The following is an 18,410-nucleotide window of genomic DNA, read 5'->3' as shown; positions in this document are numbered from 1 at the left end:
TACTGCGCACAATGGCCTCCCGCCGTTTCGCGGAAGCAGTAGGATGGCCGTCGTCGTGATAGAGAATGCACACTCCGATATGGGTCTAAAAACGGGCTCATCGAGCCGGCCTGAATCCGGAAAAATTACCTACATACATACTCTTTTCCCTAAGTATTTTTAAATTTCTCTGGTTGGATGGCTATTTCATTTCGGTCCCTTTTTTTTCCCCCTTCTTTTCTTTTTTTTGCTTTTCGACCTTACCCTTCCTCATCGCTAGCCAGAAAGGCACAGGATATCGAAAGCGTAAATCATTGACATCTCGCCCAATCACGGAACAGAGGAATACGCATTTTCTACTTTTGCGACTTCGATTTCCACAAAGGAATAGGTGCTTGCGCTCAAGGAGGCAACCCGGTAGGGGCGTTAGGCGATGATAGAGGCGGAGAAGGAAAGAAAGTTCGCTGAAGCAATGAGCTGAAGGGTTTGAATTCGAATTGTCCTGATCAATCGCAAGAGTCGGTCGTCTTGAGAATATCTAATGTCGTCTGTCGCCCGTTTCCGGAGCAATCACCATCCGTATGGGAAATCCCTGGAGCTACATATGGAGTCACCTCTTTTAGTGTGGGCGTGGGGTTTTTGTTCAAGGAATCCTCCGCGGCTGCCCGTAGCACAAAAACCTACTATTGCCTGCCTCACTTTCCCAGCTACTTTTCGCTGCCTGCTTTGCTTGCTTGCTGCTGTTGCTGCTGCGTACTCTACCCTACCCTTACTCTACTGTACCCTACACCACACTCTTCAGTTCAGGGTTGATTGCAGGGGTGACACACATATGAAAGATAGTGAGCAAATGGCAGCCGTTGGTCACTGCGAGACGCCCCATCAGCCATCAGCCGCATACGCATACTCTTACCCATCTCAACACAAGATTTCGCCTTGGAAAACTGAAAATAAGACAGATCTTGATGAGATGGTTTTGGGGGGGGGGGGGTGAGGGGTGACAAACCTTTTTTTTTTTCCTTTCCACAATCTCTCTTGAAATGTTTTATTCTAGCTTCTCTGAGTAGTCTATAATGTACTGTCTCTATTTTTTCTATTATTGGAACGGTCTGATTGGCTGCTGAGTGCAGGGATGTTGATTAGTCAGCACGACACATCAAAGTACTGAGCACTCATGATTGTAGAGGGAGAATTAAATTTTATTTGATACCCATAATTCGACGTACAACTCGCGATCGCGAGTTGGCACACCCCTAGTATGTATGTATGTACTCACATCAGTGAGTACGAGTTTAAATACGGATGCGCTCAATGCCGGGGGCGGAGAACGCACAGCCGTAAGATCGGAGGGAGAGCTGCTGCTGGACACCCACCTGTACATGAGTTGAGTACATACTTCATGTATGTCGTAGGTCGGTGGTATGTAGGTGTATGTATGTATGCCTATCCACCGCCGCTGTACGTACACCGTAATCGACAACCCACAATAAATAATATTGAATTAAAGGTAGTGATGGTAGGGTAGAGTAGGTTTCTCCGGAGACATATTCACCAGCGGTTGCTGCTGCTGTTGCTGCTGCACGACATTTCGGCATGATGGTGGTGTAGGAATAATTAGGTATGTGAATATTAATAATTTCACTGATGAGGTATGCCATGTACTCCAGAATTTCGGCCGAGCCGCGCCAGGGCTTGAATTTCGCAATCAATTAAATAGTGGGATGGGGCCATAGGAGAGGTTAATGTTGCGTCGTCCGTCGGGCTGGGCACGTACGTCTTTGGTCTGTTAATAAGACTGGTAGATCTGTTCTGTCTATGATCCCGGGGGTGGGACTGCAAGAACACGGACCGCGCGGCAACGTCTGAACTGTCTCTGGGCGCGAATTGGAGTTGAAAGGAAGGGGTCGCTGGCTCACGACCGATGACGAAGTGGCAGCGTTCTGATACAAGCAAGCAAGCAAGCAAGCGCATTATTTAGTTGGTTTTACGGATCTGGATTGGTCTGTAGTGGCTAGGCAAGTCTAGTGGGTTAGCCACTACTGGGTACCAATGATCAATTAACCATCAACCAACCAAACCACGATGTGTAACAGTCTGTCAGTACGGGGGGTGCCACAAAGGTGTCGTCGCCCTAGCTACATTTAGACTACTTCTTACTCTTACTTGACTCTACTTGACTCTACACTTCGAGGGTTGCCTCACCGTTCGCTTTCGACCGCTCCCGGTGGCTCCCCTTAGTTGATTTATCCACTAGCTAGCCTGCGCCACCCCGTGTCTCCGAAACACAGGTTGACAAAAGTTTCTGCAAGTGTTTATTACGCCACACTGTTACGAGTTAGCTATCCGACGTACCCCTGGTCCCTGTGGTGTGTTCCTAGTACCTTGTAGGGTCTGGGGCCTGAGGCTGCTCTATCCTCACCTCACCTCGTTCCCTTGCTCGACGCTCCCTACTCGCTCACTCGCTCGCTAGTTTGGACAAAGGAAGGTGGACGCCCAAATTCCTACTGCCACTGTCGGCTGTTATTTCCGTCGTCACCCAACTCTCCGGTACCGAGCCGAGAGGATAGCAGGTAATTAATAGCACAATCGTGAGCAACGAACGAATGAACCCATGCACCTTGGGAGAGACAGGCATGGTCTAGGTGCTGATCTGCACCCAGGCGAAATAATTATGCATGGGTATCAAAAATTAAAGAACGGTTATGGTTACGATAGCGAATGGCATGTACGATATAAAGTGGTAATACTATAGGGAAGTGCTACCTAAATACATACCTTCTACATCTATATCAACTTACACCATAGAGTATGAAGTAGGTATAAAACACAAAACTATAATATTGCGCTCCACTTCTTGGCGAGGTGTACTACTACTAACAAGCTACTACATGCCCTACTGCAAGTCAGAAACACCCAACCATCGACACCGGAGGTAGTATCACCGTATCAATCTTTTTTTCACACTCGATGAGAACCCGATGAGAGTGAGTAACTGACTTGTTGTAGCTAGACCGGATTCACTCTCTGACTGGACTGGAACTGCTGAGCACGGATATCCGAATCAAATCTCTCAACCGGAGATACCCTGCCCAGGCTGTCTTTTGAATAAGACTACCATAGATGAGACGGCTGCACAAGATATCGCGGAATTCCATCCATCCCATCCCCATCCCATCCCCATCCCCGCCCTGCGGGGTTGCGTTATGTGTGGATGGATGGATTGATAGGTTAGATAGAGAATCTAAGTTATGTGCGGTAGATGGTGGGGTGCGCAGGTCTCAAGGCAAAGGCATAGGCAAGCAAGCTGCTGCTGGCTGCTGCTGCTCATGCTGCTCGCCAAACCTCCCGTTTCCCCCTCATGATGGCGCACATCCTCATCGCCTGGGCCCTTTTCTGATTCGAGACCGCTATCTGTCAATCTGCGAGTGGAAAAACAATGGGGACGACTGATAGCTGGAGTCGCTTATCAACTATCAATAATAGCAGTACACCCCCCTCCCTCTTCTGCGTTCCCTTTAATTCCCACAGTACCGACTCTACGTACCGCGCCGCTGTGATAGAGTATGGATAGAACTGCTCCCTACATGCTATGCAACATGGTAAACCGGACTGTTCAAATTAACCCTCTCTGCAGGGCCTGCCATATGGCGGAGAAGAGCAGCGCCTCTGATACCTGCAGCCTCGAACTCAATCTCCACCGACCGGTGCATATCTTGGAAATCCCTCCTCCTCCTCGTTTTTCACCACCACCATCACCACCATCCCATTACGTGCAGCATATCTCTATCTATCTTGAACTCTCCAGCTGCTTCGATACCGATAATCTCCCCGCCGTGGATGGGAATAGGCGCCCTGTAGTCGGTGTGCGCTCCTTTTTATTTTAAGATTTGAAATCCACCATGCAAAAGAAAAACCACACCATGCCATGGCGCCTGTCGTACATGTTTCTTTCCCTTCTCCGGATCCGAACGAACGGGGGTAAGAGCTTCATGAGTTTCGGTGATCAACGTGCCTGCATAAATCACCCACATGCCAACCCTGAGGGTGGTAGCTAAAATAATTAGCTAGCTACCGTCTTGCTCTCTACCTAGCCATCTAGGGGTATCAGCTCGACCTCCATCTGATATTATTGTTATTATTATTGCTTCTTGTGCAACACCACAATTAACGGATTCATACAAAAGCTTCAAGGTATGTATGCCGTCGGTCGGTAAAGAACCCCTACGACCGGTTGCGACGACTGATAAGCTATTCCCGACCTCCTTGTTTTGAGGGACGGTGTATAAGGAATGGAATGGAATGAAATGGGTTGGGCTCTTCCACGCGGCTGCGTATTGACAGTGCTGATCCTACCTGGTACCAGTAAGTCGGTTACTGCTTACTGCGAACGGGCTGTTCGCATTTGGTATTTTGTTTACAGCGGGCGGCTCAGTACACACATAATACCAATAAGATCTAATATCATGGACCGCGGTCGGTCGGCCTATGGGAAATGATTGCGCCCAGCGTAGGTACAAGAGATTGTGGAACGTAACGTGTGTGGAGTATGTACTGCAGTAATTTTTTTTACTCTGCGTGTCTGCGTAGGGAAAAACAAAAAGTGGAGGAAGAATAAGAAGAAAAAAAACAGAAAAGAGATATGTCTATCAATCCATATGGTAGGTATGTAGAGAACCTACACTGTCTTGAGTACAAGCTACATCCTTCGGATCTCATCCCATGCCGACTATCCTTGTGGCGTTGCAGGTTTGCAAGGCCGCAGCACAGTCCGTCCGTCGTTCGTCCGGTCCGTAGTACGTACAAGGTACGAATATGTATGGATTAATTTCGCCTCGCTCTGCTATGCTAGATAGAGTAGTAGGCAGGAAAATAATAATAATATAATTTCTTACCATCTGTTTTGAGTGGACGAGGGTGTGGTAAGATGAGTGGTGGATGTTTTGTGGAAGGTGTGGTTGTGGTTGTCTGTGCTCCCGTGTGGTAGGGATGAGTGAGTGAGTGTGTGTGAGTATGAGTCTCCGTCCGTGTTGCGGTTGCGTGCTTTCGCGCCTCGCTTGTCTTGGAGATTGTCACTGATTGCTCATCTTGGCCTCGCGCGCGCGCCAGAACCCGACCGAGGCGAAAGATAAAGATCGCGGCGATCTCAAAACCAAGCTTTTTTACGTGTGTCTCAGCCCCGTCGACTGTTTCGTCTTTTTTTTTTGTTGCCTTTCCTTCTTTGTCAAAATTGCGCAACGAGGGAAACGCAATGTTCTTTTTTACCTAAGCACCTTCCTCCTCAACCCCATTCTTTCCCTCCGTTCCAACATTTCTTTAAAACCTCTCACTCTGATCTGTGATTATCGTCCGACGTCTCTCCCTCCCAAACGCGATAGTCATGACCGCCACCACATCATTTATCCGCTATCGGCCAGGAACCGAGGAAAAAAAAAACATGCTCATCAAAAAAACTTACATAAGGCTCGCCACTAAAAAGGCCCCCCGCGGAAAATCCAGAGCTGAGCTGTTTTAAACTTTTGGAGGCAAATCCAACGATCTGAAGAGGGATTGACCGATCCTCGGCTGCTGCCCTGCACCGAAAATCAACTACGGAGATTCCGGGAAAGGGGGTGGGTGAAGAACGACTCAAAAAGAAATACGTATAAAAAATATAAAAAAAAAGTTAATGTTGACGATGGTCGCCCGGGGAAGATCCCTTGTGCCGGAATGACATAAACAGAAGGATGCTTTTTTTTCTTCTTCTCTTATCCTTTCCCGTTGTTGGTGTTGCTGATTGTTTCAGCTCAGACGCTCTATCATAGATATCATAGAGCACGCCGTGTTGTAGTTGTTGGGTTTTCTTGTTGGATTGCGGTTGTAGATGGAATTGTTAGACATCATCATGCCTTTGATCTTACGCCCAGCTCGCACAAGAAGAGGTATGACTTGCATACAGAACCACCATGTACCTTCTTACGTACCGTACCGATACGAGAACAATAGTAAAAGTCATCTATTAATTAGAGTTTTTTATCTCTACCTGTGTAGCTTATTTACTTTTTTTTCTTCCTGATCTTTTACTTATGTACTTCCTTCCCTCTTCACTCTTAAACTTGCACCTATGACGACAGAACTCTTTACCGGTCCACTTTTCTTCACAAGATTAGCAAACTCCCGGGGGCTCGGACAATGCCCACAGCCAGCCAGCCAGTCAGCAATGAAGCAGCATCACAGAGCATCACCAGCAACCAACCGAAACATGGGAAAGGGGCTATGGGGACATGCACTCATCCACCACCTACCCTACTACCACCACAACCACCGCAGTATTCCAATGTGTCTTTCCGCAGTGCTCATTTGTACATACATGTATCTTCCTTCGCACACACGAGAGATAAAAAATTACACGGAATGCAGCATAATATCTCTCACTGCCTTGCTCCCAGTAATCTACCTGCTGTTTAAAGTGTTCTTTCTGGGTTTACATACAACGCCTGACTGCTTTTTCTCATTCGTTTCGCTCGGTCTTCCAATATGGATCCTCGCTCGTACAGACAGATCCTTGATCCATACCCGCTGCTATTGCTGCTGCTGCTATTGCTGCTATTGCTTCTACTGCTGCTCCTCTCTCGGAAGCGTTGCGATAGGTAAGTGAGGTCAGCACCGCATGTACGACCAAATCTCTCTCTTTCTTTGTCTCTCCATTCAAACCTTGCTGCTTTTTCTTACATATTTTTATTTTATTTTTTCTCTCGGTGGTTCGTATCCGGGGTTTGGGGAAGCGGTAACTAAACAGCGACACAAACACCACAGCTACCCTCCCTACCTACCCTAGCTGGTAGATGAGAAAACAAATATAAAAAAATTATTTTGGATGCCTTGTCTACCTATGACGACACCGGGAAGAATTGAAATTTATTCTTCACTTACTTCATACCTTACTCCCTCACCCTTGCTTCTACGGGACAGCTTACCGTATAGCACGGTCCAGCTAAGTAAAGTAGAGTAAGGGGGGGTGGGAGTCGTCCAGAAAAGGTTTACGAACCGGGCTATGAACCGGGCACTCTAAGCTGTCAGTCAAGCTTTCGACCGTTTTACCCTAACCGACCAGGGAGGGAGGCTCAAGTGAGTGGACGTTGAGTAAAAGGGAGCGAGCGAGTGGGGAAGGGATCGAGGGGGTAAGAGGACGTGAGGTGAGGGGGTGAAAAGCATGGGGTCCCGTGCCTTCGTGTGTAAGGTGTGGTGTGCCTGGTGGTGGTGGTGTGCCTGTGGTGGTAGTGGTGGTGTCTGTGGTGCCTGTGCCCTCGTCCTCTACCTCTTTCTTCCCCCACTAAGCGTCGAGGGGTTCCCCAACAAAAGCCCCTAAAGCTATCGTCATGTCTCGACCAAAAACGCGGATCCGGGGTGCGGTCAACGTCATGTTGGTTGTGATGTTGTGGTAGCCAGCCATAGCGTGTGCAAGACACGCTTGAGACATCGCGTCACCGTTGGAGTGAAGGGGGGTCCCTGCCCGCAGCACAGCATCCCCGTCGCCAAAGCCTCTATCTAACCGTACCAGTAGGGTCCTGATTACAAACATGCCACCGGCTGTGGTGACATCGTGGGATTCGTTGGATCAATTCACGGGCATTTGGGTTGAGATGATGTAGTGTGGGGATCGGGATTGACTCGGTGCTGAGGAGTGTGTAGGTATTTGTTACTCCCGCCCGGTCCGGTGCGGACGGGTGCTGGGTAAAATATCTACATCTACTTTATGCCCGACGGTTGAAAGCCGAGTACATACAATCCTGTACTACCTACTGCTACTATTCTACTACTACTGCTACTCCCACCTCATGTCCTATATCCATATCCATATTCCATATTCCATATTCCGTATCCATATCCATACTTGTACTTATCCAAAAACCTTGAGCTGCTGGTACATTAGCTTGCGTTACTCTCCACATACATGCTCTAGAGCACACACTTACTTTACTCTACTCGACCCCCATGTGCATACAACTTATCCAAGGCCACTTGTCAGCACCGCTACCCTGGTCACGGGAGATATACTCAATCTACGGTACGATCATTCATGTCCAAGACCGCATTTGGTCGTCCTTCCTATACTCTTTTCAGTATTACCCCAGACGGTTGAGTGCAGTGCAGTTGCAGTTGAGATCCCTCTTTTCCCGTACTCCTTTTTCACCTTGCAGAAACCTGGCACCCTAGCTTACAGAGCTAGCTAGTATATACTCTAGAGTAGCAACATCAGCAGCTAACTGTGATGGTGGTGATGAATGTTAGTTACTCTAGGTACATACGCTTGCGGGACGCTCCATATAGCCCCATCCAGCTTCAGAAAGTCCTCATGTGCCCGCCGTCAACGGCCAGAAGAAACCTAGCTGTTTGATACTGGGCCAATTGCGATGACCTCCCCCCTCGTTGCGTTGCAAATCGGCTGAAAGTATCGTCGTTTACCCTCCCCACGGGGTGGTGGGCCAGATTGGTTACTTGTATGACAGATTCGAATATCGCAGCTAGCTCTCTCACCCCATGCCCAAATATCCACAGAGCTGATCTGAGCCATCATCGGAGTTTTTATCTCGGCAATGACAGAAGAAACTTTAAAACGAATCAGACCACATGACCCGGAAGGGGGAATTAAAACAAAACAAAATGACCGATGGCTGGTTGGTGGTTCACCTGGTGCGGGTACCAATGATATCGTCGTGTCGTCAGATGTTTCCTCCCCCTTGTATCCCTACGATGCGATACCTACTTAGCTGGGAGTTGACTTACCTCAGGTGAGGTAGCTTCACGACGTGGGACACTTAATCATTAATGACTAAAAGTCAATAGTTATTACAGCCTGTGGTAACAGCGATTCTAGCGCTTAGAGTGGGTACTTTGGATAGAGAGGAAAAAGAAAAAAGAGGAACAGAGGAAATGTTCCCCATGGAAACGAAACGAAAAGATCCCACGACATCCGCCGCCGCCGACTCGGCTTCCCGATCGTTCATGAAACCCAGATCTACACGGCCAGGGCGGTGTTTTTTTCTTTCCTAGGGTACTAAAACAGTTTTTCCATGTCCCTCAGATGGCCGCCCCATCGGGAGAGCCAGCCCCATCTCTCCCACGCTGTCTCAGAAACCGAGGTTCCTTGGTTTACGAATCCACGTCAAGTTAAGTGTGATGGGTTGGATCGATGCAAAAAGCAAAAAAAACGCAAGAAAAAAAGAAAAGGATAAACGAAACATCTCTGTACCCATGGAACAACCCCACGCTCACGGGAACGGTACCCATTTCCGTTAAAGTTTTGTGTGGCTTGATGAGATCTGTAATAATGAGAAACCGGGGCTTCTGTCATTGGTTTGGCTCAAGCTAGGTAATCCATTTCGGTGACAAGATCTCCGCCATGTGCGTATTTCTGAGTAACGTGGGAAATGAGGGCAACAGCAACAATTTACAGCGAACACAACGTCATAGCTTTATCTGGAAGGTGTGACCACAAAAGTTGCACATTCGGTTTACACACTGGTGGAGATTTCCAAACCCCACTACTCGAACCAACCACTACATGTCTTGACATCGATCCAGGCATCACCTTCTCGATCTCAAGTCCCTGTATGTAGTTTTCTTCGAAATACCAGGCGTTTTTGAAATTTGCGGGGTGCATGAAAGGCAAATGCAGCATTCTTCGAGTCCTGGGTTACTACTCCAATCTATTCCGAGATTCCCTGACCTTGACGATATAGTTTACGCCTTGGACATACATCGTTCGTTCGTTCGTCGTTGGGCCGTCGTTTAGAACTACCGCGCCATAAAGACATCACGTCAAGGGCTACCTTTTCGAGCCACTTTTGGGGCGTGGTGCTCTACAGCCTAGGATTCTTCCCCAGCAGAAGAGGCCGCGTGAGCAGGCCCATTTTCTCGGCAGGTGCGAGATCGTGGACATCGTTTATTCGAGAAGACGAGTAACTACCCAGGTAGGTACTAACATACATACGTTCCTGAGCGGAAAGGCTAGCTAGTCAGTCCGGAGCATCGAGCAGCATCGCATGGTAAACCCTACGCATCGGGTCCCAGTAAGCTTATTGGGTAAGAGAAATTGGCCAATATATATTGGTTAATTGAAATCGGCGGCGGCGGCGGGGCGGTGGTCTGTATCTGTATCTCAGCTTTGGTTTGGATTCAGGCCGTTCCTGAAACATTCGATTATCTTCCGGACGGGTAACCTCCTGGTCAGCCTCGTCGAGAATTGTCAACAAAAAACGTCACCTATTGCATTCCATGCATCGATCGTGGAGAAACAACAGCAACGACGGGACAGGGGACAGAGTCAATTGAGTCTCAAACCGGGGAAGAGGAACGAAAGGAAGCTGTTGCTGTTGTACGGGCCATACAGAGGGCAGCTTAGCAGCTAGCCCGGATGACCACAACCGCGCGGTGAACAACGCTCTCGTGAACAGCTACTAGTTGCAATTTAAAGAGCCAACAAAGTGGGATTTTTTTAAGGAGGGGGAGGGGTTGGATGATGGACAAAGGAAAGAAAAAAAAGGAAAAAATAATGTAGGTACGTGCTGCAAATTGCAGCGGCGGTCCGTGACGATTCCGTTTCCCGATCATCACAGATAATTGGATTTTTATGAGAGACATGAGGTCTCTACATTTCGATGTTCCCGTATGTACGCCGCAACCGTGGAGTTCGTACCGGCTGGGCCCGGGGGAGGCTCAGGCTTAGACAGTTGCCAATATTACCTGTGTACCATATCTCTAATAAAATAAAAACCTCAAAAAAAACCACGCACAAACCAACCTCAGCTCTTTTTCTACTCTATGGGCACAATGTAAGAGAACAGAACAGTGCACGGACACAACACCACATGCCGTCCCTGCTGCTCCCATATATACCTTAGCGAAAAGAAATTCCTTAAATGACTAGCTAGTCCAGCCAAAAAGGTTTTTGATTGAACTGTGTGTGTGTCTACCAACAGAATTCAATCTGATGGGGTGCGTGGTTTTTTCCCCTGCTCCTTCACCTTCTTGATCTTGATTAAATTACCGTTCAGGTACCTTTTACCGTACCGTACCGGCACCTCCGCTTCCCAAACACCTGTCAACGCAAGATTGCGGAGCTCATCGCATTTGCGAGGCCTAGGTGGTTGATTGCGGGTTGAATTCAAGCAACGACTGCTTGGGAAGGGGGGGGGGGGAGCTAGCTATGTAGTCCAAGTAGCTACTCTAGAAGAGGAGGGGCCTTCTTCAAGACATCGAGAAGCCAGCTCATACGGGCCTAGATCCTTCCTGCTTCCAGAGTAGTAGTTCTTTTTTCTGTTACAGCTTCTTTGATAGTACTCGCGACAGGCATGAAGTACCCGAATATGCAGCTGCAAGTTTTTGGTGTATTTTTGACTTCTACTCCAATGGAAATTGCAGATTAGGACGTGCATTTTCGGGTACTTGTTACCTGCTGCGAGTAGATGGAACTAGTGTCTCACCACGAATTATGTAGATGTAGTTACCGCCGTCGTCGAAATGATAATGCAATTATCATTCTCCCCCCCCCCCCCAAGCTGTCTGTCTGCTATCCCGCCAATCGGTACCCCGCTTTAGACGGGGCTGCAAATTGTCCTTTGTCAAGAAAGAAGAAGGGGGGGTTTCCCGAGAAGCTTAGCGGGCTCCTCCTCCCTCAAACCGCTTTTGGGGGGAAGGGCGTTGTTGACATGTATTTCAAAAATGGCAATACTTCTGCTACATGCTACTACGTGTACCTACAGCTAAGTGTAGGTACTCAATTTGAATCCTGCAGGGTTTCTGGGACTAGCTCGCTGGAGTAGCGACTCTACGTGCTAGGCCAGTCTTGTAGCTACGCAACCAGCGCAGACGTGCTTACATGTAGTCGGTAGCTTAACTAACCTAACCCACAGGTATACCAAAGCAACCACGGCAGGATTCTGATTCTGAACAGGAACAACGATGGGTGGATACAGTGCAGTGCACGGATCCGGACAGTTGGATGGGGCGATCTGGGTAGAGTATCTGCTGCCTACATGTATACCTAGGTACTGCAGATACATGGCGCCTGCCTACTTTACAAGTTTACGCTATACGCCTACCGCGCTGCTTACTCCTCCTGCGTAGAGTAAGGTATGGAAGTGAGGTAAGAATTAAGTGGGTTAAGTTATCACAGGGCAGGGGGGTGGGATGGGATCGTACCGTAGGGGGATGGGATTCTCGTACTCTGGGGAGTGCCGGGCGACCGTTCAAAGACAGCAACGTAAGAGAAGTGGCCATATTTTGTTTATTTTCCGGGAACTTATTTTGATTACAGTACCTGGGAGTACGTTGCGTTGCGTCGCTGCGCATGGATCATCATCTCTATGTTTTATTTTTGTTGTTGAATGAGGTGAGAGAGGGTCGAGGTTTCCCTTCCTTCTGGAACAATCATAAAAGAAAAAGGTTGGCAGTGCGAGTGAGACCTGATGCAAACGAGATAAGGTGCTCAACAGGGGGTGGTCGAGGGGCCGATCAGGATCAGGATCAGGGTCTGAAAGGTTTTCGGCCCTGCCTTCTGCCTCTGCCCTGTCCTGTCTGTTCGTTCTGTCTTGTCTGTCTTGTCTCTCTGTCCAGGGCCTGTTCCTGTGGATGCCAAGGAGGCATGTTGCAGATCTCGGTGATGGGCAAGAGGAAGATACAACATACCCCTAGCCCTGGATGTATTAGGAAAGACAGACAATGGGCCGCGCGCGATAAGGCGCTGTAGGTATGGCCTTTATCAAATTCTTTTTTTGTTTTCTTGCCTGATGGAGTGTAGAGTTGCTGGAAGGGGTGAAGAAGACAAGACACGCCCGCCCAGCACTGACGATTCTGACCCTTCGATTCGGGCTCTTACAGGGCAGAGGCACCTCGTACTCTACCTCATGTAATGTAGAGTACCTGGCTGGCCCGGTTTGGTGTAGTCAGTAATGGCTGCGGTGGCGAGACGATGTCGGGCTGCCGCCAATCAAGCCACGATGTTCACCCACTCACTCGTTCACTCGGGCGCTCACTCGCTCTCTCGAGATATCTGTTCCGGACAGCAACGACAGCAACGAGTAACTTACTCAACCACCATCAACCATCACCATCACCACCATAATCACCACCACGCACTACATACTCTACGCAGTCAGGAAAATGAATCAATCTAATATGCCTGATGACCCCCACACCCCGCGTTATTAGAATCTCGTCCGCTTACGACGGCAAACCCGATAAATTCCAACGGTTTTTATTTAAATATCCTTTTTTATTTCCATTTCCATTTTATTGATTTTCTGGATTATAAAAAAAGGACAATCATCATCATTTTTTCGCGCTCGCTCTGTAATGTGTGCGTCAAGTGTAGCACACATGCCATGCCCGCCGCGCACATTGCGCCCTGCCCTGCCTCTGAACTGAACTGTGATGTACCGACCATCCATGGAAGAACACGGGGTTTCCTTCTCGAATATCTCATGTATGTGCCTAGGCATCTGGAGTATGCTGGATCTCTTGCTTTTTTCTCTTTCTTTCTTTCTTTTGTCGTCGCCTCCCTGCATGCATGTAGACATACATGTAGATAGGCCGCGGTAAGTCGGTGGAAGAAGGCGCAGAACAACAAGAAGCACTGAGTATGTACTCATAGTTTTTTGGCGTTTCCGGACGCAACTACTATTGCATGCCATACAAAAGATAGCCTTGGCGAGTTTTTTCTGTGTATGCAATAGCAGTTGCGTCCGGAAACGCCAAAAAAAACTACGAGTAGTTCAGCGCCAGGCGTGTTTCCCCATACGCAGCCACCGTAATCTGTCTCTTAGTCTCATCTCTTATCCAGTAGCTTAGCTGCTTAGGAAGGTAACCAGAGGGAGAGACTCCGAGTAGAGTGAGTGAGTGAATGGAAGACAGGCGGGAGAGGACATGGAAGGTGAAGTAGATACTGTAGGTAGCCAGGCTAGGTATGCGTATGCTTCCAGTCCATGCTTTGCGGTGCCTCCCTCCCTTCCCTTTCCCTTCCCTTCACTTCCTCCCCTTCCCTTGTCTTTCCCTCCCTTTTTCTGGGGGCGGCGTCCTTATGGAGAGCGTATGTACCCTGCTCAATTGCAAGCCTCAAGGTACCTGTCTGTCCGTAGAGTACTGACGAAACCCGTGCCGTGATTATCTAAATAATTTCTACTCTACTCTCCGACCCTAGCTGGCCTAGCTATCGCAATCTAGCTAACCGAAACAGCGTGCCAAACTCTACTTGCACCCCCTTCACCACTTACCCTAACCACCACTATTACTACATGTAGTACTACAAGCTAGATACTAACCACATCCACTTACTGACTACTACTGTTACACGGCGGAACATATCATCATAACTGGCCCAATACAGAATTTTTTTTTTTTATGAAACACACAATTGAGATTGAGATAAAGTACCAGCCAACCTGCCCCCGGATAACTGCCTGGCTCGGATTAAGAAACTTGCTCCGTGCCCGGGAATTCGGAATATCCGCGCGCTCTCTCGGGGGAAGTAGGAAAGCAACACAACGAGATGATACGGTGTTTTGATAGAGTGAGAAAATGAGAAAGTGAGAGAGTAATATTATTGTTTGTACACGCGCTGATTACGAACCTGAACTCATAGGAGAATGAGCAAAAAAAAAAATGAAAGAAAGAAAGCTCCTACTATTTTACTCAAAATTTGGGATAGAGTAAGCAACAAAAAAATATTGGTGAAAAAGCAAAAAGAAAATGCCCTCCCCCTATCCATTATCTTTCGTCTTTGGAGCGCATCTCATTCTTCCAGCCAGATGTGGCCAGATGTGTGCGAAGGGGCCAAAACAGGGAAGGGAACACATGCAAGAAAAGAAAATTTGGGGACAGAGTGGATATTTTGAAAAGGCCCGCCGGGGATATCAATTTTTTTTTTGCTCTATTTCACACACAATTCGCCAAGGAAAAAAAATACAGTGCACCCAAAAAGACCGACAGACAAAAAAAATCCCCATTATAAACAAAATTGTCATCCAATAAATAAAACCCTATATGCACCCCCAAAGCAAGAAAGAAAAGATCAGTCGCACCCGTTAATACCCATAGATAAACAGCCAGACCGGCGAGCATGACAAAAGAAAAAGTTCCTAAGCAACGGGAAAAATAAATTGGAGATAATGAGCAGTCCCCCACAGCGTGTGTTTTTGGAGGCTCAGAGAAAGAAGAAGGAAAAAGAAAAAAGTTTGTCGAAAATTATCAACGGGTATCCGTACGCACCTATTAGTCCTCGGAGCTGATACTTCCTCCAGCATCAGTGCTCCCAACAAAATCTGGGGGAGTACTCCAGCCATGTACACAATCTCCCTCGCTTTTGAAACAATACATCCTGGCTTCGCCATCTTCGCCTCCAGTAACCATGTTGGAGTCGCTTAACCCGACACATGTTACCGGGCCTTGATGGCCCGTTATTGTCCGTAGACACCGTCCTGTACGGACATCCCACACTTTGGTCATCCTGTCTTGCGACCCGGAAATAACCCGAAGGGAATCCGCGGCGAGAGCCCACACGCCCTCAATGTGGCCGAAAAGGGTTTTGGTACATTTGCCTGTAGCCACATCCCAGAACTTCACGGTAGAATCGAGAGCCGCAGTGATCATCTTTTCCGGTGGTGGAGCCCGGGGGCGTGTGGTCGGATTTGGTGAGTTTTTATCCCGGTATTCTTGCCAGTGCTGGTGGGGCGGAAGTATAGAGTTTTGAGAAGAATCCTCTTTAGTCGGCTTAGGAGACATATATCCAGGGAGTTGCATGGGTATCACTTGTTGAACATGCCCCACATGGCCCTCAAAAACCCGGACACAGGCTTTGGTATCTAGATCCCACATTCTTACCGTCTGGTCATCAGATGCCGAAAAGACCATCCGGGAGTCTGTATCTATCCGAACCGAGTTGACCCAATCTTTATGACCCCTCAACGCATAACAGCTCTTATCCGCAAAGTTCCAGATTTTGATTGTTGTATCCACCGATCCAGATGCAAGGAGATTATCGTTGAAATGGAGACAAATGACACCACCCGTATGGCCCGGAAGAGTAGACAAGCATTTGCCCGTTCTCCAATCCCATATTTTCAGCTTTTTGTCCAGGGAACCTGATATAAGCTTTCTGTCATCAAACATGAGGGCACGAACTCCAGAGTCATGCCCGGTCAATGTTCGAATCTCTTTGCCGGTTTCAATGTCCCATATTTTAACCGTACTATCGTAAGAGCCTGTTGCTAGAATGGCATCATCGAATTGTAAGCACATAATGCCATCCGTATGACCTTTAAAAACCTTCTTTGTGCATCGTCCACGTCGCCAGTTTGATTCAACTTTGTATCTTTCTGAATATACATCTTTCCAGGGCCTTGTAGGAGGTACTTCAACAGCACGTTGACACGTGCGTTTGGGTGAAATAACCGGCAACATCTCCACATCCGGCGAGTTACGGCCGCTGGGACGTTTGCCATGAATATTGAGGTCCTTAGTTCCGCTTGTGATTTCGGTAGTGAAGATATTGGGCTCTTTTGCTCGACGTTCCATCTGCCTTTTCGTCATCCGCAGTCTCTTTCTTTCCAATAATGGCAACCCCCAACCGCACTTATCACATTTCCGGTCAATGTGCTGCTCACACATTTTATGCCAGACTACATCATCATCGGCCAACATCCTCCATCGGTGACTTACTTGTGCAGCTTTGCACAAGGATGCTGTGTCAAGATAACATAGAATTTTGAAAGCAATTTCTGGTGGAAGTGCGCTGAGGAAGTCGATGCGAATTAGCTCTCGTAGAGCAGCGGAGATCATTGAAAGCTGGGGGAAGCAGCATTGCGTCAAAATGCCCCTCAGCATAAGGTTTCGATGTGTCGCTGGAGCAGCAGAAAAAAGTGACCAGACATCAGTAATTGCCTGTTGATCTGCAGATGGAAGTGTTTCCATCCCCTTAAAACGTGAATTAGTCAACTGTGCATGCACAAAGCAGCAGGGTAAGCTTGGCGGGCAAACCTTCTGCAGCTCTTCCATGGTTGGCTCATCAGCTTGCCTCCTGCATTTGATATCTGGCCTGTGTCTATAACAAAATTTGGTGTTTCCTTTCTCCTCCAGATCATGTTGACCATCCTGCTGCTGCTGAGATCCCTGCGGCGCATATTGCCCGGGGATATGCTTTGAAAGGAAGGGGGAGACATCTTTCCTAACTGACTCAGCAGTATCCGCCGGAATAGCAGCAGCATAAAGTTCTGGCTCACTGCCGTCCATTTCGACGGCGGAATTGTCGTTGAAAACCGATGATCTTTTGAGCCTTTTAAGAGGTCTCTGTACGTTCTCACAAGGCCTTGTCAGGGACAAGACGTTTGTGGAAAGTGTGGGGGTGCTTGCGAATGGCCGTTTGAGTGATTGAGAAGGTGATATTGGAGGTGCTGGTAGTATCGGTTGTAGTGGTTGTGGTAAAGGTGAAGCATGTCGTCGTTGTGGGGCAACCGTCATTTTTGTTGATTGTGGCGTCCAACCAGGTTGACCAAGTGAAGTGTGTAACAAAAGGCCGGGCAGCGTGGGGGGAAGCGGTAGGGGGAGGGATTCGGTTGGTAAGAGAGTCGAAAAAAACGATATGGGGTTGGATAGCTCCGGATAGAAAACAGAGACGTTAGGACGTCTTCGAGTTGAGATGACGGGATGACGTTGTTTTAGGTGACGTTACTGATGTTCCGATATTTTGAACCCTTTCTTTCTTTCCTGACCCTTATTTTCTTTATCACGAACCCTTGAATATACACTCACGCACCGACAGACTGACTGATCGATTGAACGGTAAGTAGTATCACTGCAATGAATTGAGAGAAAGAGAAGAAGGCGGTGATGAGTTTTTAATGATGTGCGAACCTAGCACCTAGCTAGTTGACGAGAAGCACGTTAGAGGCCCGCTACGGGCCTGGGTTAGGGTTATCCGAGGTTACTTCAACGTTCTCATCATTTTCTCGGCGATGGCACCATCACTCGCAAGCTACTTTCCTCAGCGCTATCCGATGCAAGCCAGAGCCTGGCAGTACTACCTGAATATCGACGACTGAGCAGACGAACGAACGGAGGATCTGACTGATACAATAGATACCACTGGTTGTGTATTATCCCGCCTGTGCTACAATTTCAATCCTGTTGGATTGCGTCTTCTTGCTACTCTGGTCTTCTACTTGCGTGCTTTGCTTGAAGATCTGAACATCTCGCAGCCTCACCCAAATAAACCCTAAACGCAGTGACGGAAGGGAAAGGCTGGGCAGCTGTTGCAGTCATAGCTCCATAGCTCCAAGCAAGTACCCAGCATCTAAAGCTAGGAAGGTGGAGGTACCGGTACCTGGGGACAAGCTCTTGCTCGGCTGGAGATCTAGCCTTTCCACAGCCCCTCAACACCCCCACCCCCAATCATCCTCTCA

At 48.2% G+C, this 18,410-nt stretch overlaps 2 protein-coding genes across 2 annotated transcripts; one reads left to right on the top strand and one right to left on the bottom strand.

Moving 5' to 3' along the window:
* Positions 1-11,698: 11,698 nt before the first annotated feature.
* H6S33_007735 (uncharacterized protein) lies at positions 11,699-12,869 on the top strand (the record flags this gene model as incomplete). The annotated part of the gene is made up of 7 exons (XM_044839080.1): positions 11,699-11,726; positions 11,871-11,973; positions 12,139-12,220; positions 12,275-12,349; positions 12,403-12,415; positions 12,652-12,706; positions 12,758-12,869. 7 exons carry the CDS (start codon positions 11,699-11,701, stop codon positions 12,867-12,869), a joined length of 468 nt encoding a protein of 155 aa, XP_044688608.1.
* Positions 12,870-15,225: 2,356 nt separating this feature from the next.
* Positions 15,226-17,469, bottom strand: H6S33_007734 (uncharacterized protein; the record flags this gene model as incomplete). Its single annotated transcript, XM_044839079.1, has 2 exons — positions 15,226-16,926; positions 16,990-17,469. 2 exons carry the CDS (start codon positions 17,467-17,469, stop codon positions 15,226-15,228), a joined length of 2,181 nt encoding a protein of 726 aa, XP_044688607.1.
* Positions 17,470-18,410: the final 941 nt, after the last annotated feature.

This window comes from Morchella sextelata (genome assembly GCF_020137385.1).
Source record: "Morchella sextelata strain SCLS chromosome Unknown scls_24, whole genome shotgun sequence".
Lineage (NCBI taxonomy): Eukaryota > Fungi > Ascomycota > Pezizomycetes > Pezizales > Morchellaceae > Morchella > Morchella sextelata.
Note: the sequence above shows the minus strand (reverse complement) of the source record. Positions and strands in the feature narration are given on the sequence as shown.